At 51.0% G+C, this 24,292-nt stretch overlaps 1 protein-coding gene across 1 annotated transcript in view; it reads left to right on the forward strand.

Annotated features, from left to right (window-relative positions):
- Positions 1-24,292, forward strand: part of CHD1 (chromodomain helicase DNA binding protein 1) — a 295,481-nt gene that overhangs the window by 103,584 nt on the left and 167,605 nt on the right. Inside the window, exons 12-15 of the mRNA XM_075325063.1 lie at positions 2,560-2,776; positions 3,426-3,515; positions 17,818-18,008; positions 18,830-19,018. Coding sequence (XP_075181178.1) covers positions 2,560-2,776; positions 3,426-3,515; positions 17,818-18,008; positions 18,830-19,018 — 687 coding nt within the window. The remainder of the gene's footprint in view (positions 1-2,559; positions 2,777-3,425; positions 3,516-17,817; positions 18,009-18,829; positions 19,019-24,292) is intronic.

Genomic DNA, 24,292 nt, shown 5'->3' on the forward strand with positions numbered 1-24,292 from the left:
CCGATCGCATACACTCACACACACTCACACATCAGAACACACTCACACACATCCGATCACATACATGCGCGCACACACACACACACACACACACTGACGATATTGCACATTCGCGCTCACACAATCACAACATCCGAAGATACCACATGCTTCCGGCCATGTGATCCTCCGGCAGGTCCTGGAAGGTCACTGCACGCACAGTATCGCCGCCGAGAAGCAAGCGATATCACGGGATGTTGTGAGTGTTTTGGATGCGATCTGATGTGTGTGTGAGGTGTGTGTGAGAGTGAGTGTGATCTGATGTGTGTGCGTGTGTGTGTGTGTTCCACCGCTGCACGACCTTGATGCGCTCACCTGGGAGCCGGTGTACGCTGGTAACCATGCTACAATATTACTCAATGTGTTCCATGGTTACCAGCGTACCCCGCCCCCCGCTCGCACTTGAGCCCACACCAGCTTACGCTGATGTGGGCTCCCGGGGGTACAGCACTCACTTGGGAGTCGGTTCGGGGAATGCGTACGGGGGGGCGGGGCCAGAGCGAGCGTGCAATGCGTGAGGGGGGCGGGGCGTGGCCGAGTTGCCAATGCGTGCAGGGGGCCGGGGCGAGAGGCCAATCCGTGCGAGGGGGCGGAGGCGAGGCGAGCGGCCAATCCGTGCAGGGGGGCAGGGCCATGGCGAGCCCAGCGGCCAATCCGCTGTTTGTCACCGTAAGGACACAATTTTGGAGCAAGACAGACAGAATAAGGCAATTATATACCGTATTTTTCGGACCATAAGACGCACTTTTTTTCCCCCAAATGTTGGGGGAAAGTTGGGGGTGCGTCTTATGGTCTGACTGTGGCTGTGGGGAATGAGGTGCTGCGGTGGAGCGGGTCATCAGGGGCACGAGCAGGCTGTAGCAGCCTGCTGTGACCACGTGTGCCCGCTCATTACATATGCACGCCCATCCTCCCGCCCATTTGTCAGCGCAGAAGCCGGCGCTGACAGGTGGGCGGGAGGACGAGTGGGGACGCGCGCATAGTAAAGAGCCGGTCCACATGATCACCCCTGGCAATTACAGCGTGGAGAGATCATGTGCGGCTGTATTCACTGCTCCCCGCACGTCATTATCAGCGCGGGGTGCAGTGAATCAGTACACTCACCCGTCCCCGTGTGTGGAGCAGTCTCCCTGCAGCACACGATGTCTTCCTGTCTGTGCCGGTTAGATCGGCACAGACAGGAAGACATTGCGTGCTGCAGGGGAATGGCCACACACACACACACACACACACACACACACACACACACACACACACACACACACGGCAGTGGTGCAGAGAGGAAGATGATCGGTGCTGGAGGGACTGAGGAAAAGGTGAGTATAAACGTTTGGGTTTTTTTTTCTCTGTGCTATAGGATACAGGCCATATACCAGGATGGTATATGAGCACGATGGGGGCATATAGCAGGATGGGAGTATATGAGCAGGAGGGATGGGGGGTATATGAACAGGATGGAAGTATATGAACAGGATAGGGGTATATGAACAGGATGGGGGTATATGAGCAGGATGGATGGGGGGTATATGAACAGGATGGGAGTATATGAGCAGGACGGATGGGGGGTATATGAGCAGGATGGGAGTATATGAGCAGGATGGGGGTATATGAACAGGATGGGGGGTATATGAACAGGATGGGGGGTATATGAACAGGATGGGGGGTATATGAACAGGATGGGGGGTATATGAACAGGATGGGGGGTATATGAACAGGATGGGGGGTATATGAACAGGATGGGGGGTATATGAACAGGATGGGGGTGTATGAACAGGATGGGAGTATATGAGCAGGATGGATGGGGGGTATATGAACAGGATGGGGGGTTATATGAACAGGATGGGAGTATATGAATAGGATGGGGGAATATGTGCAGGATGCTGGTATATGAGCAGGATGGGGGTTTATAGCAGGATCATATACAAGGCAGGAGGATCATTACCAGGATGGGGTACCTTAGTAGAGAATTTGGGGACATTACCCCCATAACAGTGTCAGCAGAAAATCCTCACCCCATAACAGTGTGTCATGACCACATTTTTTTGCTTAAAGTTTTATTTTCCTCCTCTAAAACCAGGGTGCATCTTATAGTCCGGTGCGTCTTATAGTCCGAAAAATATGGTGTGTATGTGTATATATATATATATATATATATATATATATATGTATGTATGTATGTATGTATGTATGTGTATGTATGTGTATGTATGTGTATGTATGTGTATGTATGTGTATGTATGTGTATGTATATATATATATATATATATATGTGTATGTATGTATATATGTATATATATACATACATACATACATACATACATACATACATACATACATACATACATACATTATAATATGATCTCCGCCTGCCTCCCTCTTGTGGCTGTGATGACTTCTTGTTGTTGCTTCACTTTTTTGCTAGGTGTCGTTTTGCTTTCATGCAGATTGACTGATAAGAATGTAATTACAATTGTAGTTGTGCAGAGTAGTAAAAATGAAATTATTTATTTCTTTCTACAGAGGAAACAGTTGCATCTTGGCAGATGAAATGGGATTGGGGAAAACTATTCAGACCATTTCTTTCTTAAATTATTTGTTCCATGAACATCAGCTTTACGGGCCATTTCTGATTGTGGTTCCCCTTTCTACGTTAACCTCCTGGCAAAGAGAAATCCAGAATTGGGCTCCCTTAATGAACGCTGTTGTGTACTTGGGGGACATTAATAGTAGAAATGTGGTAAGTTGCACATAGTATACTGTTATTTGTTTTATTTATGCCCAAGGTTTCTCACAAGGAATATTTAATTGTACGTTAACATGATCAGATTTTGCTTAGTTTTTAGATTATTTCCAGAGTGGGTGTTCTAGGATATCTATTGGAAAATCTGTTGGTATTACATCAAATGACAGCTGTCGTATCAGACACAGGGAAAACAAAAGGGACTCTTTTGCAATTCTAGACAAGCCTTTACAGAGATTGTTCTTGGATCACAAAATTGATCACCTATCCTCAGGATAAACAATTAGTATTAGATTTGCACAGTTCGATTCTCTGCATCCCCAGTGATGAGGCGGTCGAAAAAAGCTTCAATGGGACGATCCTGCAGTCACCTCTAAGTAGACGGGGTAAACATAGCAAAGTGACATTGATTAGCGTCACAGCCCCTTCAAACAGCTAATTAGTGGGATGCAGAGAGTCTGTCCCCCCACATATCAGCACTTGTCCTTTTTACCAGCATAGATCTTCCTTAGTAATTAGTGCAAGGTTTTGCATTGTTGTCCAACTTAATGCTCTGTACAGTCTGTGTACTGGTGGGCAAACCCCTATAAGACTGTCCATTTCTTCTTCTCTTTTATGTTACCTAAACCATATTTCTTTGTTTCAGATCAGGACACATGAGTGGATGCACTTACAGACAAAGCGATTGAAGTTCAATGTTGTATTAACAACATATGAAATTTTACTTAAGGACAAAGTGAGTTTTCCTTTCTATCAAAAGTTTTACCCTTTTTTTTTTCTTTTTTAAGATGTGGCATAACTAGTAAACCATGGTTCTTAACATTGCCAAGCCTAGTCCTGCATTGTGTTACTGTCTCATTGAAAGATATTCAGATTATTATAGTAGGGCAGGACTTGTCAAAGACTGTGCAGTAGTCTGTATTGTAAGAGCCCATGGACTATTATTTCCATATTATACAGCCTAAAATAGCAAAGTAGCTCTTTTTAGGGCACTTTATGAATTTTTAAAGAAAAGCTGGGACTCTTTATTGGCCTGGTTGTTGGCATACCATTGCCACTGAGGTGTATGACCTTTGATGTTATCAGCTGCCAGTAAACTACATGTTCAAATATATGTGAAGACCCCAAAATTGTATCAACTTGAGCATTGATGTGGGATCTGTTCCTCTTTGTCTTTAATAAAGGCATAAGTCTTAAGTTCATTTTTCTTTAAAGTTGTTAGTGGACTACGGAAACAAGCTGCCACTGCTAATTATTAGATACAGTCATATGAAAAAGTTTGGGCACCCCTATTAATGTTAACCTTTTTTCTTTATAACAATTTGGGTTTTTGCAACAGCTATTTCAGTTTCATATATCTAATAACTGATGGACTGAGTAATATTTCTGGATTGAAATGAGGTTTATTGTACTAACAGAAAATGTGCAATCTGCATTTAAACAAAATTTGACCGGTGCAAAAGTATGGGCACCTCAACATAAAAGTGACATTAATATTTTGTAGATCCTCCTTTTGCAAAAATCACAGCCTCTAGTCGCTTCCTGTAGCTTTTAATGAGTTCCTGGATGAAGGTGTATTTTGACCATTCCTGTTTACAAAACAATTCCAGTTCAGTTAAGTTTGATGGTCGCCGAGCATGGACAGCACGCTTCAAATCATCCCACAGATTTTCAATGATATTCAGGTCTGGGGACTGGGATGGCCATTCCAGAACATTGTAATTGTTCCTCTGCATGAATGCCTGAGTAGATTTGGAGCCGTGTTTTGGTTCATTGTCTTGCTGAAATATCCATCCCCTGCGTAACTTCAATTTCGTCACTGATTCTTGCACATTGTCAAGAATCTGCTGATACTGAGTTGAATCCATGCGACCCTCAACTTTAACAAGATTCCCGGTGTCGGCATTGGCCACACAGCCCCAAAGCATGATGGAACCTCCACCAAATTTTACTGTGGGTAGCAAGTGCTTTTCTTGGAATGCTGTGTATTTTTGCCTCCATGCAGAACGCTTTTTTGTATGACCAAACAACTCAATCTTTGTTTCATCAGTCCACGGGACCTTCTTCCAAAATGTAACTGGCTTGTCCAAATGTGCTTTTGCATCCCTCAGGCGACTGTTTGTGGAGTGCTTGCAGAAACGGCTTCTTTCGCATCACTCTCCCATACAGCTTCTCCTTGTGCAACGTGCGCTGTATTGTTGACCGATGCACATTGACACCATCTGCAGCAAGATGAAGCTGCAGGTCTTTGGAGGTGGTCTGTGGATTGTCCTTGACTGTTCTCACCATTCTTCTTCTCTGCCTTTCTGATATTTTTCTTGGCCTGCCACTTCTGGGCTTATCAAGAACTGTACCTGTGTTCTTCCATTTCCTTACTATGCTCCTCACAGTGGAAACTGACAGTTTAAATCTCTGAGACAACTTTTTGTATCCTTCCCCTGAACAACTATGTTGAATAATCTTTGTTTTCAGATCATTTGAGAGTTATTTTGAGGAGCCCATGATGCCACTCTTCATAGGAGATTCAAATAGGAGAACAACTTGCAAGGGGGCCACCTTAAATACCTTTTCTCATAATTGGATACACCTGCCTATGAAGTTCATAGCTCAATGAGGTTACAAAACCAGTTTAGTGCTTTAGTAAGTCAGTAAAAAGTAGTTAGGAGTGTTCAAATCAAGAAATTGATAAGGGTGCCCATACTTTTGCACCGGTCAAATTTTGTTTAAATGCGGATTGCACATTTCTTCGGCGCTCCATTGGGAGACCCAGACGATTGGGTGTATAGCACTGCCTCCGGAGGCCACACAAAGCAATTACACTAAAAAGTGTAAGGCCCCTCCCCTTCTGGCTATACACCCCCAGTGGGATCACTGGCTCACCAGTTTTCTGCTTTGTGCGAAGGAGGCACACATCCATGCATAAGCTCCACTGTTCAGTCAGCAGTAGCTGCTGACTATATCGGATGGAAGAAAAGAGGGCCCATACTAGGGCCCCCAGCATGCTCCCTTCTCACCCCACTTGCGGTTTGTAAGGTTGAGGTACCTATTGCTGGTACGGAGGCTGGAGCCCACATGCTGTTTTCCTTCCCCATCCCCCTGAGGGGCTCTGAGGAAGTGGGATCTTTCCGGCCACCAAGCCCTGAGGCCGGGCTCCATCCACAGACCCATAGAACCTGCTGGATGTGGAGCGGGAGTGCCGTTCAGGGACAAGGCCCTGCAACTTTCAGGTACTCTGTGTCCCCGTATGGCAGGCCACGCACACTCCAGGCTTGCTGGGTGTGCTAGTGCGCCGGGGACTGTAGCGCTGTGCGCTGGGCTTATAGTCCCTGCAGATTACTGGGGGACTTTACGTGTGGGGACCGCCGCGCCGACCGCCCCTGGAGCGGCGGCGCAGCTGCGACTTGTAGTGCGCCGGGGACGCGCCGACCGCGCTTTTACGGCGGCGGCGCTTCTAACTTTAGTCCCCGGCTTTTGCGGCCTAGCGCCGCTTCGTTCCCGCCCCCACCCTGTCACTCAGGGACAGGGGGAGAGACGCTGTTCTATAGCAGCGCCGAGGGCTGGAGCCTTATTTGCATTCTCCAGCCCCCTTTACTAGACACAGTGGGCGCCGGGTTCCCGCTCTTGTCTCGGGCACGCCCTCGGCCCGCCCCTCTCCTCTGGACGCCGGCAGCCATTCCGGCACGCAGAGCGGGAAAACGGAGACACTGAGCTACCAGCACAGGATTCCGGCGCCACACACCCGCTTTTGTGCGGGCGGTAAGCGGCAACTAAAGTGCTGACCCACTAATGCCGAAGTGTCCGGTTGTACTTTTGTACGGTCGATATTCAGGATGCAGACCTAGAAACAGCAGCAAAAGATCAGGGGTGCTAAAGCACAGACTCTATATGCTGCTTGTCTTGCATGTGCTGCAGTGTCATGTGTCCTTTATGCTTGTATGCTTTACATTGCACTGTAAGGGCTATTCTTGGCTGTCTACCCGCCTAGATGGCTAGACAGCGGCAGCAAACAGCAATGGTGCTAAGGCACAAGCTTTCAATGCTGCTTGGATTGCATGTACTGCAGAGTTTATTTTCATGCTTGTACATTCACTGCATGTCGCTATTCTTGGAATGCTCCTTGATGACTAGACAACAGCAGCAGAAAAGCAAGGGTGCTAAGGCACAAGCTTTCAATGCTGCTTGGATTGCATGTGCTGCAGTGGTTATTTTCATGCTTGTATGCTATACATTCACTGTATGTCGCTTTTCCTGGCTAATGCTCCTGAATAACTAGACAACGGCAGCAGAAAAGCAAAGGTGCCAAGGCACAGGCTTTCTATGCTCCTTGTACTGCATGTGCTGAAGTGTTTATTGTACTTCATGCTTGTATGCTATACATTGCACTGTACGGTCGCTATTCTTGGCTAATGCTCCTAGATGGCTAGACAGCAACAGCAAAAAAAAAAAAAAAAAAAAAAAAAAAAGCATGGGTGCCAAGGCACAGGCTTTCTATGCTGCTTGTACTGCATGCGACTGTTCCAGGACCCCCAGTGTGTGCAATTACTCAACGGGGTCTCTGCTACAGGTGGCCAAAAGAACCACCTGTGATCCCTGTCCAGGGACAGGGACGGAGTTGCAGTTTCCGCTGATATATTGTCTGTGACTATGACTAACATCTTACAGACTTTGCAGTCCAGACAGACCTTGGGCAATGTTGATTCAATGCCCCTGGCCACCCTGATTTCGAAACAAATCATGGCTCCAGGAGGGTCCCATGCATCCCAGGGTGCAGGCTCTGACACGGACGACAGTCCCAGACGGCCTAAGCGAGCTCCCTAAGAACGGCCCTCGACTTCATCACAGTACTCTCTGTCTGACGAGGCAGACGTAGCTGTTCAGGACTCTGATCCTGAGACCGCTCTCAATCCGGATACACCGGATGTTGACGCTATAGTGAATAATCTTATAGCGTCCATCAATGGAAGGTTGGGTATTTCTCCCTCAACTCCTCCAGTGGAGGGGTCAGCTTCACAGCAGAAGAAATCCCTATTTCGGTATCTCAAGCGTATATTGAGTACTTTTCTGGTCACTCTGACTCCAGAGAAGCAGTCCAGGAACACCACGCTTATCCCGATAAGCGTTTCTCCAACCGTATTGAAGATACGCGTTGTCTCTTCCCCCCCTGACGTGCTCAAGCGCTCCAAGGGTGGATCCCCCAATCTCCAGGCTTGCGGCTAGATCTATAGTTGCAGTGGAAGATGGGACTTCACTTAAAGATGCCATTGACAGACAGATAGCCCTATCGGCGGGTCGGTTGCCCCGGCATTCGCAGCCATAGAGGCACTCCAAGCTATTTCAGCTAGTATTGCGCAGAGGGACGCGGTCACATGTCCATCTTGGCCGCAGTAGCGTCCTTCACCTCGAAATGTCGGCAGTTTATGCTGTCCTGGACTCTACGAGCCGTACGTCAGTGGCGTCCGCCAACTCCGTGTTGTTACGCTCCTAGTGTTAAGGGATTGGAGCAGATGCTGCTTCCACAAAAGTGCTTAACCAGATTGCCTTTATCTGGTGACAGACTGTTTCGTGAGCGGTTGGATTAAATCATTCAACTGTCCAAGGGTACGGATTCTTCCTTACCCCAGCTATCAAACAAGACCCATCAGGAGAAGGGACAGTCGAGGTTTCGGTCCTTCCCAGGCTCGGGCACGTCCCGATTGCCCTCGTCCAACAGGACTCAAAAGGCTCAGAGGGGCGCAGGTTCCTGGCGGGCTCAATTACGCACGGAGAATGCAGCCGGAGGAACCGCTACCAAGGCGGTTTCCTCATGACTTTCAGCCCTCTCTCTCCGCGTCCGCGGTCGGTGGCAGACTCCCCCGCTTTAGCGACATTTAACTGCCACAGGTCAATGGCCGGTGGGTGAGAGACAGTTTGTCGCAAAAACTTCCTCACCGGCCGAGGCTCTTCTGCAGGCAGTAGGAGTCGTAATCCCGGTTCCTCCTCAGGAACAAGAGACCCTTTTTACTCCGATCTGGTCGGGGTGACAAAATAGGACGACTCCTTCCGTTCCGTTCTGGACCTTAAACTGCTCAACAAGCACGTGAAAACCAGGCGGTTCCGGATGGAATCCCTCCGCTCCGTCATTGCCTCAATGTCTCAAGGAGATTTCCTAGCATCAATAGACATCAGGATGCTTATCTCCACGTGCCGATTGCTCCAGAGCACCGGCGTTTGCTACGATTCGTTATTGAAGACGAGCATCTTCGGTTCGTAGCCCTACCCTTCGGTCTGGCGACAGCCCCACGGGTTTTCACCAAGTTCATGGCAGCAGTGGGACCACTCCCGCACTCTCAGGGTCACCCTGTGATCCCTTACTTAGACCATCTACTTGTCAAGGCACTCTTTCTTCAGCGCTCTATTGGGAGACCCAGACGATTGGGGTATAGCTACTGCCCTCTGGAGGCCACACAAAGCACTACATCAAAAGTGCAAGGCCCCTCCCCCTCTGGCTATACCCCCCCCGTGATATCACGGGTTCTCCAGTTTTAGCTTTGTGTGCGAAGGAGGTCAGACATTCCATGCATAGCTCCACAGATTTTAGTCAGCAGTAGCTGCTGACTATTTCGGATGGAAGAAAAGAGGACACATATAGTGTCCCCAGCATGCTCCCTTCTCACCCCTGGATGGTGTTGTAAGGTTGAGGTACCTATTGCTGGTACAGGGCTGGAGCCTGACATGCTGTTTTCCTTCCACATCCCCTGGTAGGGCTCTGTGGAAGTGGGATCCTGCCGGCCTCTCAGCTCTGACGCCGGGCTCCATCCACAGACCCATTAGAACCTGATGGAGACGGAGCAGGAGTACGATCAGGGACAGGCCCTGCATCATACAGGTACTCTGTGTCCCCGGCAGGCACAGACACACTCCGGGCTGGCTGGGTGTTGTAGTGCGCCGGGGACCGCAACGTTGGAGTTAGTGTCCCTACAGATTACTGGGGGATTTTTTGTGTATGGGAACGCAGCGCCGACCCCCTCTGGACCGGGCGGCGCTGCTGTGACTTGTGGTGCGCTGGGGATCCGCCGTCCGCGCTTTTACGGCGGCGGCGGTTATAAATTGAGTCCCCGGCTTTTTGGGCCTAGGACGCCGGCAGCTCCGATTCGTTCCCGCCCCCACCCTGTCATTCAGGGTAGGGGAGAGACGCTGTTCGCTAGCAGCGACGAGGGCTGGAGCCTGATTTACATGCTCCAGCCCTCACACTAGGCACAGAGGGAAGCAGGCTTCCCGCTCTTAGCTAGGAACGCCCAGGGCCCGCCCCCCTTCCTCTCAGGACGCCGGCAGCCATTACATGCAGTCTGGCTGGAGGAAGGACGCAAGGCTCTGGGAGGCCTGGACTAGGGGCTATCTGGCGACCACACACCCGCTTTTTAAGCGGGCGGTAAGCGATTTTTCTGTGCTGGTCCCTCTAGTGCCTCACGGTGTATCGGTGTACTGTGTACAGATATATAGATATTGTTTTTCTTGCACTGTGAGGTCGCTTCTGGCTGCTCTCCCAGATCACTCTGTGGAAGCAGCAACATGCCATCCTCAAAACGCAAGGCTGCCAAGGCCAGGGCTGTGTGTACTGCGTGTGCTGCATGTGGGGCTGGTCTACCAGCAGGCTCCCATTGTGTGCAATGCTCCGACCCGGTGCTGCTTCGCCAGCCGGAGTCAGGAGAGGTAGTGACCCAGGCTGAGACGCTTGTAAGTTCTGCCCCGGTGACAGGGACAGACTTTGCAGTTTTTGCTGATAATATGTCTCTGTCTATGGCAAAAATCCTTGAAACCTTGCAATCTATGCATGGGGCTCAGTCTTTGGGCACGGCGAGGCCTCTGTCCTCAGGTCCCCCTCACTTGGAATTAATCCAGCCCACAGGGGGGTCCCCGGCTTCACAGGCCGAGGATTATGACTCAGATGATAGCCCCAGCCACCCTAAGCGAGCTCGCTGGGAGAGACCCTCGACGTCATCACACTGCTCAGGGTCTCAGCGCAATCAGTCTCCCTGTGATGTGTCTGATGAGAGTGATCAGGAATCCATTCCTGGAACCCCTCTCAACCTGGATACCCCTGATGGGGATGCCATGGTAAACGACCTTATCTCAGCCATCAATAGGCTGTTGGATATTTCTCCCCCAGCCCCTTCAGCAGAAGAGGCAGCGGCAGAGCAGGAGAAGTTTCGTTTCCTTTATCCCAAGCGTAAATTGAGTGCTTTCTTGGATCACTCTGACTTCAGAGAATCAATCCAGAAGCACGACGCTCACCCAGAAAGGCGTTTCTCTAAACGATCTAAAGATACGCGTTTCCCTTTCCCCCCTGAGGTGGTCAAGCGCTGGACACAGTGTCCAAAGGTAGACCCCCCGATTTCCAAACTCGCAGCTAGGTCCATAGTTGCAGTGGAGGATGGCGCTTCACTTAAAGATGCCAATGACAGACAGATGGACCTTTGGTTAAAATCTGTCTATGAAGCTATCGGCGCGTCGTTTGCTCCGGCATTCGCAGCCGTATGGGCACTCCAGGCTATTTCAGCTGGCTTAGCAAAAGTGGATGCTATCATACATCCAGCAGTGCCGCAAGTGGCGCATCTTACCACGCAGATGTCGGCGTTTGCGTCTTACGCTATCAATGCGGTCCTAGAATCTACCAGTCGCACCTCAATGGCGTCCGCCAATTCGGTAGTTTTGCGCAGAGCCTTGTGGTTAAAGGACTGGAAAGCAGATGCTGGTTCCAAAAAATGTTTAACCAGTTTGCCTTTATCTAGAGATAGACTGTTTGGCGAGCCATTGGCTGATATCATTAAGCAGTCCAAGGGTAAAGACTCCTCTTTACCACAACCCAGAACAACCAAACCTCAGCAGAAAAAGTGGCAGCAGAGGTTTCAGTCCTTTCGAGGTTCGGGCAAGACACCATTTACCTCGTCCAAAGGGACTCAGAGGACGCAAAGAAACTCAGATTCGTGGCGGGCTCACACGCGCCCCAAGAAAGCAAATGGAGGTACCGCTTCCAAAGCGGCTACCTCATGACTTCCAGCCCCCTCCCTCCGCATCGCCGGTCGGGGGCAGGCTCTCCCGCTTTTCCGGCATTTGGATGTCACAGGTCAAAGACCGGTGGGTGACGGACATTTTGTCTCGCGGGTACAGAATCGAGTTCAATTCTCGTCCTCCAGCTCGGTTCTTCAGAACCTCCCCACATCCAGACCGAGCAGATGCTCTGCTGCAGGCGGTGGACTCCCTAAGAGCGGAAGGAGTGGTGATCCCAGTCCCTCCTCAGGAACAAGGGCAAGGGTTTTACTCCAATCTCTTTGTGGTTCCAAAAAAGGACGGCTCGTTCCGTCCTGTTCTGGACCTAAAACGGCTCAACAAACATGTGCACGCCAGGAAGTTCCGGATGGAAACCCTGCGTTCTGTCATTGCCTCAATGTCCAGAGGAGACTTCCTTGCCTCAATAGACATCAAAGATGCTTATCTCCACGTGCCAATTGCTACAGAACATCAACGTTTTCTACGTTTTGTGATAGGAGACGACCATTTTCAGTTCGTAGCTCTGCCATTTGGTCTGGCGACAGCCCCACGGGTCTTCACCAAGGTCATGGCGGCGGTGGTAGCAGTCTTGCACTCTCAGGGACACTCGGTGATCCCTTACCTAGACGATTTATTGGTCAAAGCTCCCTCTCAAGAGGCATGTCAGCACAGCCTGAATGCTACGCTGGAGACCCTACAGTCTTTCGGATGGATCATCAACTTTCCAAAGTCGATCCTATCACCGACTCAATCACTAACGTATCTTGGCATGGAGTTTCATACTCTAGCAGCGATAGTGAAGCTTCCGCTGAACAAGCAGCGGTCACTACAGACAGGGGTGCAATCTCTTCTGCAGGGCCAGTTGCATCCCTTGCGGCGCCTCATGCATTTCCTAGGGAAGATGGTGGCAGCCATGGAAGCAGTTCCCTTTGCGCAATTTCATCTGCGCCCACTTCAATGGGACATTCTCCGCCAATGGGACGGGAAGTCAACGTCACTGGACAGGAAAGTCTCGCTTTCCCAGACGGCCAAGGACTCCCTACAATGGTGGCTCCTTCCCACCTCATTGTCTCAGGGAAGATCCTTCCTGCCCCCATCCTGGGCAGTAGTCACGACAGATGCGAGTCTGTCAGGGTGGGGAGCGGTATTTCTCCACCACAGGGCTCAGGGGACGTGGACTCCGCAGGAGTCCACCCTTCAGATCAATGTTCTGGAGATCAGAGCAGTGTATCTTGCTCTACTGGCCTTCCAACAGTGGCTGGAAGGGAAGCAGATCCGAATCCAATCGGACAACTCCACAGCGGTGGCATACATCAACCACCAAGGAGGGACGCGCAGTCGGCAAGCCTTCCAAGAAGTCCGGCGCATTCTAATGTGGGTGGAGGACACAGCATCCACCATATCCGCGGTTCACATCCCAGGCGTAGAAAACTGGGAAGCAGACTTCCTCAGTCGCCAGGGCATGGACGCAGGGGAATGGTCCCTTCACCCGGACGTGTTTCAGGAAATCTGTCGCCGCTGGGGAGTGCCGGACGTCGACCTAATGGCATCCCGGCACAACAACAAGGTCCCGGCATTCATGGCGAGGTCGCGCGATCAAAGAGCTCTGGCGGCAGACGCCTTGGTTCAAGATTGGTCGCAGTTTCAGCTCCCATACGTGTTTCCGCCTCTGGCGCTCTTGCCCAGAGTGCTACGCAAGATCAGATCCGAGTGCAGCCGCATCATACTCGTCGCTCCAGACTGGCCGAGGAGGTCGTGGTATCCGGATCTGTGGCATCTCACGATCGGTCGACCGTGGTCACTGCCAGACCGACCAGACTTACTGTCCCAAGGGCCGTTTTTCAATCAGAATTCTGCGGCCCTGAACCTGACTGTGTGGCCATTGAGTCCTGGATCCTAGCATCTGCAGGATTATCTCAAGGAGTCGTTGCCACAATGAGACAAGCTAGAAAGTCGAATTCGGCTAAGATCTACCACAGAACGTGGAAGATTTTCTTATCCTGGTGCTCTGCTCAGGGAGTGTCTCCCTGGCCATTTGCATTGCCCAAGTTTCTTTCTTTCCTGCAATCGGGGTTAGAAAAGGGCTTGTCGCTCAGCTCCCTTAAAGGGCAAGTTTCGGCACTATCCGTGTTTTTTCAGAAGCGTCTAGCGCGTCTTTCTAAGGTGCGCACGTTCCTGCAGGGGGTCTGTCATATTGTGCCCCCGTACAAGCGGCCGTTAGATCCATGGGATCTGAACAGGGTACTAGTTGCTCTCCAGAAGCCGCCCTTCGAGCCTCTGAAGGAAGTTTCCTTTTCTCGGCTGTCACAGAAAGTGGCGTTTCTTGTTGCGATCACATCGCTTCGGCGAGTGTCTGAGCTGGCAGCTCTGTCATCCAAGGCTCCCTTCCTGGTGTTCCACCAGGACAAGGTAGTGCTGCGCCCTATTCCGGAGTTTCTCCCTAAGGTCGTATCCTCTTTTCATCTTAATCAGGATATATCCTTGCCTTCTTTTTGTCCTCATCCGGTTCACCGGTATGAAAAGGACTTACGTTTGCTAGATCTGGTGAGAGCACTCAGAATCTACATTTCCCGCACGGCGCCCATGCGCCGTGCCGATGCACTTTTTGTCCTTGTCGCTGGTCCGCGCAAGGGGTTGCAGGCTTCTAAAGCCACCCTGGCTCGATGGATCAAAGAACCAATTCTAGAGGCCTACCGTTCTGCGGGGCTTCCGGTTCCTTCAGGGCTAAAAGCCCACTCAACCAGAGCCGTGGGTGCGTCCTGGGCATTTCGTCACCAGGCTTCGGCTCAACAGGTGTGCCAGGCAGCTACCTGGTCCAGTCTGCACACTTTCACCAAGCATTATCAGGTGCATACCTATGCTTCGGCGGATGCCAGCTTAGGTAGAAGAGTCCTGCAGGCGGCAGTGACACCCCCGTAGGGGAGGGCTGTTTTGCAGCTCTAACATGAGGTATTTCTTTACCCACCCAGGGACAGCTTTTGGACGTCCCAATCGTCTGGGTCTCCCAATAGAGCGCTGAAGAAGAAGGGAATTTTGTTACTTACCGTAAATTCCTTTTCTTCTAGCTCTTATTGGGAGACCCAGCACCCGCCCTGTTGTCCTTCGGGATGTTTTTTTGTTGTTTGCGGGTACACATGTTGTTCATGTTGAACGGTTTTTCAGTTCTCCGATGTTATTCGGAGTTAATTTGTTTAAACCAGTTATTGGCTTCCTCCTTCTTGCTTTGGCACTAAAACTGGAGAACCCGTGATATCACGGGGGGGGTATAGCCAGAGGGGGAGGGGCCTTGCACTTTTGATGTAGTGCTTTGTGTGGCCTCCAGAGGGCAGTAGCTATACCCCAATCGTCTGGGTCTCCCAATAAGAGCTAGAAGAAAAGGAATTTACGGTAAGTAACAAAATTCCCTTCTTTAAGAGGCATGCCAACACAGCCTGAACATGGCGCTGGAGACTTCCCAGAGTTTCGGGTGGGTCCTCAACTTTTCAAAGTTAAACCCAATCGCTGGCATATCTTAGCTTGGGGTTTCACACTCTCTCAGCGATGGTGAAGCTTCCACTGGACAAACAGCGGTCACTACAGACGGGGGTGCAGTCTCTCCTTCAAGGAGACACCTCATCCAGAGGCAGTCCCTTTCACGCAGTTTCATCTGCGTCCACTTCAATAGAACATTCTTCGCTAATGGGAGGGGAAGTCGATGTCCCTATACAGGAACGTCCCCCTTTCTCAGACGATCAAGGACTCTCTTCAGAGGAGTCCACTCTTCAGATCAATTGTCTGGAGCTCTGGGCAGTGCATATGGCCCTGCAAGACTTCCTGCAGTGGCTGGAAGGCAAACAGATCCGAATTCAGTCGGACAATCCACAGCGGTGGCATACATCAACCACCAAGGCGGACTACGCAGTCGGCGAGCCTCCCAGGAAGTCCGCCGGATTCTGCTAGGGGTGGAAGACAGAGCATACACCATATCCGCAGTTCACATCCCGGGCGTAGAAAACTGGGAAGCAGACTTCCTCAGTCACCAGGGCGTGGACGCAGGAGAATGGTCTCTGCACCCGGACGGGTTTCACGAATCGGCACAACAGCAAGGTCCCGGTTTTCATGACGATCAAAGAGCTCTGGCGACAGGCATCTCACGGTCGGTCAACCGTGGGCACTACCAGACCGGCCAGACTTACTGTCCCAAGGGCCGTTTTTCCATCTGAATTCTACGGCCCTGAACCTACTGTGTGGCCATTGCGTCCTAGATCCTAGTGTCCTCAGGATTATCCCACGGGGTCGTTGCCACCATGAGACAGGCTATGAAGCCCACGTCTGCTAAGATCTACCACGGAAGTGGAAGATTTTCTTTTACTGGTGCTCTGTACAAGGAGTGTCCCCCTGGCCATTGGCATTGCCTACTTTTCTTTCCTTCCTGCAATCTGGGTTGGAAAAGGGCTTGTCGCTCGGCTCCCTTAAAGGGCAAGTCTCGGCGCTATTGGTGTTTTTTTCAGAAGCGTCTAGCAAGACGTCCGCAGGTACGCACGTTCCTGCAGGGGGTTTGGTCATATCGTCCCCCCGTACGAGCGGCCGTTAGATCCATGGGATCTGAACAGGGTACTAGTTGCTCTCCAGAAGCCGCCTTTCGAGTCTCTGACGGATGTTTCACTCTCTCGACTATCACGGAAAGTGGCCTTTCTGGTAGCGATCACGTCTCTTCGGAGAGTGTCTGAGCTAGCAGCGCTGTCATCCAAGGCTCCCTTCCTGGTGGTCCACCAGGACAAGGTAGTGCTGCGCCCCATTCAGGAGTTTCTCCCTAAGGTAGTATCCTCGTTTCATATTAATCAGGATATCTCCTTACCTTCTTTTTGTCCTCATCCGGTTCACCGGTATGAAAAGGATTTACATTTGTTAGATCTGGTGAGAGCACTCAGAATCTACATTTCCCGCACGGCGCCCCTGCGCCGCTCTGATGCACTCTTTGTCCTTGTCGCTGGCCAGCGCAAGGGGTCGCAGGCTTCCAAAGCCACCCTGGCTCGATGGATCAAAGAACCAATTCTTGAAGCCTACCGTTCTGCTGGGCTTCCGGTTCCATCAGGGCTGAAGGCCCATTCTACTAGAGCCGTGGGTGCGTCCTGGGCATTACGACACCAGGCTACGGCTCAACAGGTGTGCCAGGCAGCTACCTGGTCGAGTCTGCACACTTTCACCAAACATTATCAGGTGCATACCTATGCTTCGGCGGACGCCAGCCTAGGTAGAAGAGTCCTGCAGGCGGCAGTTGCCTCCCCGTAGGGGAGGGCTGTCGTTGCAGCTCTAACATGAGGTATTTCTTTACCCACCCAGGGACAGCTTTTGGACGTCCCAATCGTCTGGGTCTCCCAATGGAGCGCCGAAGAAGAAGGGAATTTTGTTACTTACCGTAAATTCCTTTTCTTCTAGCTCCTATTGGGAGACCCAGCACCCGCCCTGTTGTCCTTCGGGATTTTTGGTTGTTTTTCGGGTACACATGTTGTTCATGTTGAATGGTTTTTCAGTTCTCCGACGTTACTTCGGAGTGAATTTGTTTAAACCAGTTATTGGCTTTCCTCCTTCTTGCTTTTGCACTAAAACTGGTGAGCCAGTGATCCCACTGGGGGTGTATAGCCAGAAGGGGAGGGGCCTTACACTTTTTAGTGTAATTGCTTTGTGTGGCCTCCGGAGGCAGTGCTATACACCCAATCGTCTGGGTCTCCCAATAGGAGCTAGAAGAAAAGGAATTTACGGTAAGTAACAAAATTCCCTTCTTTCTGTTAGTACAATAAACCTCATTTCAATCCAGAAATATTACTCAGTCCATCAGTTATTAGATATATGAAACTGAAATAGCTGTTGCAAAAATCCAAATTGTTGTAAAGAAAAAAGGTTAACATTAATAGGGGTGCCCAAACTTTTTCATATGACTATACATTGTGACTTGATCTTGCCTGAATCTGGGTGATTGACACCAGTCGGACACTGGTACTAAACCTCTCCTTTTTGTTTTTTTTCCTTAGTCTTTCCTAGGTGGTGTTAACTGGTCTTTCGTAGGTGTTGATGAAGCTCATCGGCTGAAGAATGATGATTCTCTGCTGTACAAGACCCTGATAGACTTCAAGTCAAATCATCGTCTCCTCATCACTGGAACGCCTCTACAGAATTCCCTTAAAGAATTATGGTCCTTGCTTCACTTCATTATGCCAGAAAAGTAAGAATTTCACATAATATGAAAGCATAAATATCTAGAAAAGGTATTAGGCTGGTTATGCATTATCATTGTTTCGTGGTCAGAGTACAAATCATGGGTCGGCCGAGGGTCTCTCCTGATCTGAACTCAACAGCTTCATAGGCATATCTGAGGCTGTCAAGTTTGCGTTAAGGGCCTTTTACACTGCATTCCGATGTCCGTTCAGTGGTCTCGTTGGGGTTTCATACGTATGTGCCAACGGGGCCATTGATTATAATGGTGCAGACGCAGTCACCGTGTGCTCTGTCGTGCACCTGCACCATTTTCGGAAGTATACGATTACTGGAGACTGACACCCAGATGTACTAGACTGTGTCCGTTTCCAGTAAGCATGTACTTACGAAAATGGTGCACAACAGAGCACATGGTGACTCTGTCTGCACCATTATAGTCAATGGCCCCGACGGTGCATACATCCGAAACCCATTTTGCGGGGTATTCGGACGGAAGCCTCGGTGGGACCACTGAATGTGGAGAGAAATGCAGTGTGAAAGCGGCTTTAAGAATACCACGACCAGTCCATGGCTGAAACACAACTGTGATACCAGCGTTAGAGATGTATTTACCATATGTTGTATTTCCCAAGAAGGACTTGTCTATTTGGATATGTGGATATTAATATTTGGATATTCATTGGTTTTACCAAAGAAATATTTTTACCTACCTGTTTTTAATATTATGACCGTTATGTTTTGTAGCGTCTGCCAATTATAGGGCTACAATTTCTTCCATAGAGCAAAGAAAACAAAAGATGTTTGTTTTAATATATATTTTTCTATTAGGTTTTCCTCTTGGGAGCACTTTGAGGAGGAGCATGGTAAAGGCAGAGAATATGGCTATGCCAGTCTTCACAAAGAACTTGAGCCATTCCTTTTAAGAAGAGTAAAGAAGGACGTGGAAAAATCTTTACCAGCTAAAGTAGAACAAATCTTGAGAGTCGAGATGAGCGCTTTGCAGAAACAGTACTATAAGTAAGTGTATGTGCCGGGGATTGTGGAAATCCTATAATAATGTGTAGTGTTGTGTCTCTGTCCCTAATAACCCCCTATGCTGCTAGGGAGGAAACGTGCATGGGATTTGGCATCCAATAGTTATGCCAATATGTATTTTCTTTGTCGCTCCATTGGGAGACCCAGACAATTGGGGTGTATAGCTATGCCTCCGGAGGCCACACAAAGTATTACACTAAAAGTGTAAAGCCCCTCCCCTTCTGCCTATACACCCCCCGTGCTCACGGGCTCCTCAGTTTTTATGCTTTGTGCGAAGGAGGCAGACATCCACGCATAGCTCCACAGCTTAGTCAGCAGCAGCAGCTGCTGACTAGGTCGGATGGAAGAAAAGAGGGCCCATAACAGGGCCCCCAGCATGCTCCCTTCTCACCCCACTTTGTCGGCGGTGTTGTTAAGGTTGAGGTACCCATTGCGGGTACACAGGCAGGAGCCACATGCTGTTTTCCTTCCCCATCCCTTAATGGGCTCTGGGTGAAGTGGGACCCGGATCGGTCTCCAGGCACTGGGACCGTGCTCCCTCCGCAGCCCCTGGGAATCTGCTGGATAGGAGCCGGGTATCGTCAGGGACAAGGCCCTGCTACTGTGAGGTACTCTGTGTCCCCGTGGGGACAGCGCATGGAGCCCTGGTGCCACACACATTGCAGCACTGCTGGGTGTGTTAGTGCGCCGGGGACTATCGCGCATGGAGCGCTTGTGCCATACACTTTCCAGCACTGCTGGGTGTGTTAGTGCGCCGGGCATGGAGCGCTTGTGCCAGACACTTTCCAGCACTGCTGGGTGTGTTAGTGCGCCGGACATGGAGCGCTTGTGCCAGACACTTTCCAGCACTGCTGGAGGTGTTAGTGCGCCGGGGGACTACCGCGCGGCCGCGCTTATTGCCGGCCGCGCTTATAACTTTAGTCCCCGGCTTCTGCGGCCTAGTGTCGTTTATTCCCGCCCACAGGCCTGCCAGTCAGGGGAAGGGCGGGACGCTGCACAGATCGTCAGCGCCGAGGGCTGGAGCATACATTTGTATCCTCCCTCCTCACTCAGTACACTGGGGCACTAGATTCCCGCACTTTTCTTGGGCACGCCCACGGTCCCCTCCTCCCCGCAGAACGCCGGCAGCCATTCCTGTCAGCGATTCAGACGCTGGAGAGGAGAGAAAACACAGGGAGACCCAGGCAGGGAATCTGGTGATCACACAACCGCTCTCAGCGGTCGGTAAGCAGCACCTCTGGTGCTGGCCCCACTGAGTACCGAAGTGTATATATATATATATATATAGGCTTATAGGCTATACATTTGCACTGTACGGTCGCTCTGTTGATTTTTGGCTATATACCCTCCTGGTTGTTCTCAGAGGAGACAACATGTCATCCGCAAAAAGCAAGGGTGCCAAAGCACAGGCGTACTTTGCAACCTGTACCTCTTGTACAGCTGTACTACCGGCAGGTTCCACTGACCCTCATTGTGTGCAATGCTCGGCCCCTGTGGCACTTACTCAGCCGGAGTTTCTGCTACAGGTGGCCCAGGTGGAACCACCTGCTACCACTGTCCAGGTGACAGGGACGGAGTTTGCAGCCTTTGCTGACAAACTGTCTGAGAGTATGGATAAATGGTCTGCTAAAATACTGGAAGCATTGCAGTCCAGACCGGTGATTCAGGCCCCGGGCACTGTCCAATCCTTGACCCCTGGTCCCCCTCATTTGGAACAGCAAAATGCCCCTGGGGTAACCCATAGGTCACAGGGTGAGGTCTCTGACACGGACCGCAGTCCCAGGCCGCCCAAGCGGGGTCGCTGGGAAATTCCCTCCACTTCATCACACTGTTCAGGGTCCCAGCAGGGGGACTCTCTGGAGGATGAAGCGGAGGTATCAGATCAGGATTCTGATCCTGAAGCCGCTCTCAACCTAGATACACCTGAAGGTGACGCAGTGGTGAATGACCTTATAGCGACCATCAATCAGGTGTTGGATATTTCTCCCCCAGCTCCCCCAATTGAGGAGTCTGCTTCTCAGGAGAAATTCCGTTTCAGGTTTCCAAAGCGTACATTAAATATGTTTCTGGATCACTCTGACTTCAGAGAGGCAATCCAGAAAAACCGAGACTGTCCAGACAAGCGTTTTTCCAAGCGCCTTAAGGACACACATTATCCCTTCCCCCCCGAGGTTGTTAAGGGCTGGACTCAGTGTCCTAAGGTGGATCCTCCAATCTCCAGACTGGCGGCTAGATCCATAGTTGCAGTGGAAGATGGGGCTTCACTCAAAGATGCCACTGACAGACAGATGGAACTATGGTTGAAATCCATCTATGAAGCTATAGGCGCGTCTTTTGCTCCAGCATTCGCAGCCGTATGGGCGCTCCAAGCTATCTCAGCTTGTCAGGCGCAGATTAATGCAGTAACACGTACATCTGCCCCGCAAGTGGTGTCCTTAACCAATCAGGCGTCGGCGTTTGCGTCCTACGCCATTAATGCTATCCTGGACTCGGCGAGCCGTACGGCGGTGGCTTCCGCCAATTCGGTGGTACTCCGCAGGGCCATGTGGCTACGTGAATGGAAGGCAGACTCTGCTTCCAAAAAGTTCTTAACCGGTTTGCCATTGTCTGGCGACCGCTTGTTTGGTGAGCGATTGGATGAAATCATTAAACAATCCAAGGGAAAGGATTCATCCTTACCCCAGTCCAAACCAAACAGACCTCAACCACGGAAGGTACAATCGAGGTTTCGGTCCTTTCGGACCGCGGGCAGGTCTCAATTTCTTTGTCGCTCTATTGGGAGACCCAGACAATTGGGTGTATAGGCTATGCCTCCGGAGGCCGCACAAAGTATTACACTCAAAACTGTTAAGCCCCTCCCCTTCTGCCTATACACCCCCCGTGCTCCCACGGGCTCCTCAGTTTTTTGCTTTGTGCGAAGGAGGTCAGACACGCACAGCACAGCTCCACAGATTAGTCAGCAGCAGCTGCTGACTATGTCGGTTGGAAGAAAAGTGGGCCCATATAGGGCCCCCAGCATGCTCCCTTCTCACCCCACTCTTGTCGGCGGTGTTGATAAGGTTGAGGTATCCATTGCGGGTACGGAGGCTGGAGCCCACATGCTGCTTTCCTTCCCCATCCCCCTCAGGGCTCTGGGTGAAGTGGGATCCTATCGGTCTGCAGGCACTGAGACCGTGCTCCATCCACAACTCCTGGGAGCCTGCTGGATAGGAGCTGAGTATCGTTCAGGGACATGGCCCTGCTACGTGAAGGTACTCTGTATCCCTGTGGGGACCGCGCACGGCAACACCTCACCTTTGCTGGGTGTGCTAGTGCACCGGGGGACCGGGTTAAACTGTGCCATTACACACTCAGCGTCGCTGAGTGTGTTTATATGTAGGGGCTACCGCGCTAACCGCCGCTGCCATGGGAAACTGTGGCGCGGCTGGGACTTGTAGTTCGCCGGGGACTTCGGCGTTGGCCGCGCTTTTACGGCGGCCACGCGTATACTCGAGTCCCCGGCTTGCTTGCGGCCTAGTTTCCCTTTCTCCCGCCCTCAGCCCTGACAGGCAGGGGAAGGGCGGGACGCTGCACGGAAGAGCAGCACTGAGGGCTGGAGTATGATTTCCATACTCCACCCCCCTCACTGTGCACAGTGTGAGCACCTCGGCTACGCCCACGGCTCCCTCCTCTCGTCAGGACGCCGCAGCCATTTCCTGTCAGCTCCTACGACGCTGCAGAGAGGGATTAACCCTGAGAGACCCAGACACGGTCTCTGGTGGCCTCATAACCGCTTTAGGCGGCTGGTAAGCAGCACCTGTGGTGCTAGCCTCATGGTGCTGTAGTGTACTGATACATTATTTGTTTTTAGTATATATTTTACACTGTATGAGCACAGTTCATTCTGGCTATATACCCTAGTGTGTTACTCAGGGAAAACAATAGCATGGCGCCCACAAAAGGCAGGGGTGCCAAAAACACAGGCTTATTATGCTGCCTGCGGCGCTTGTACGACACAGCTGCCGGCAGGTTCCATTGACCCTCATTGTGTGCATTGTTCGGCCTCTGTGACACTTCTTTAGCCAGGGCCTCTGCTAAGAGGGGCCCAGGGGGAGCCACCTGTTGACACTGTCCTAGTGACGGGGACGGAGTTTGCAAAATTCTCTGAGACTATGGCTAAGATACTAGAAGCCTTGCAGTCCAGGCCGGTATCTCAGCAAAGGGACTCTGTTGAATCATTGTTCCCTGGCCCCCCTCAGTTGGACCAACAATGTCCTCCCGGGGTATCTCATACATCCCAGGCTGAGGGTTCTGACTTAGACCCCAGCCCCAGACCGACTAAGCGGGCTCGCTTAGAATTTCCCTCGACATCATATTGTTCAGGGTCTCAGCGGGGGGAATCTCTGGTTGTTAATGCGGAGACAGCTGATCAGGATTCTGATCCTGAGGGCGCTCTCAATCTTAATACTCCAGACGGGGACGCCATACTGAACGTTCTGATTGCGTCCATCGATCAAATGCTGGATATTTCTCCCTCAGCTCCTCCGGCGGAGGAGTCAGCTTCTCTTACACCGAGTATGTTTCTAGACCACTCTGATTTCAGAGAGGCAGTCCAGAATCATCATGCTTGTCCAGATAAGCGTTTTTTTCTAAGCGCCTTAAGGATACACGTTATCCTTTTCCCCCTGACGTGGTTAAAGGTTGGACTCAGTGTCCCAAAGTGGATCCTCCAATCTCGAGACTGGCGGCTAGATCCATACTTGCAGTGGACGAGGGGGCCTCGCTCAAGGATGCCACTGACAGGCAGATGGAGCTCTGGTTGAAATCCATCTATGAAGCTATCGGAGCTTCTTTTGCCCCAGCATTCGCAGCTGTATGGGCGCTACAGGCTATCTCAGCAGGTCAAGCACAAATTGCAGCAGCCACATGCACGGCCGCGCCACAAGTGGCATCCATTACCACCCAGACCTCGACAATTGCGTCTTACGCTATTATTGCTGTCCTGGACTCTGCGAGCCGTACGGCGGTCGCGGCCGCCAATTCGGTGGTACTCCGCAGGGCATTGTGGCTACGGGAATGGAAGGCAGATTCTGCTTCCAAAAAGCGCTTAACCTGTTTGCCAATTTCTGGCGACAGGCTGTTTGGCGAGCGTCTGGATGAAATCATCAAACAATCCAAGGGAAAGGATACATCCTTACCCCAGTCCAAACAGGACATACCCCAACGGAGGAGAGGGCAGTCGAGGTTTCGGTCCTTTCAGGGCGCGGGCAGGTCCCA

This window comes from Anomaloglossus baeobatrachus, chromosome 1, assembly GCF_048569485.1.
Source record: "Anomaloglossus baeobatrachus isolate aAnoBae1 chromosome 1, aAnoBae1.hap1, whole genome shotgun sequence".
In the NCBI taxonomy this organism is placed as follows: Eukaryota; Metazoa; Chordata; class Amphibia; order Anura; family Aromobatidae; genus Anomaloglossus; species Anomaloglossus baeobatrachus.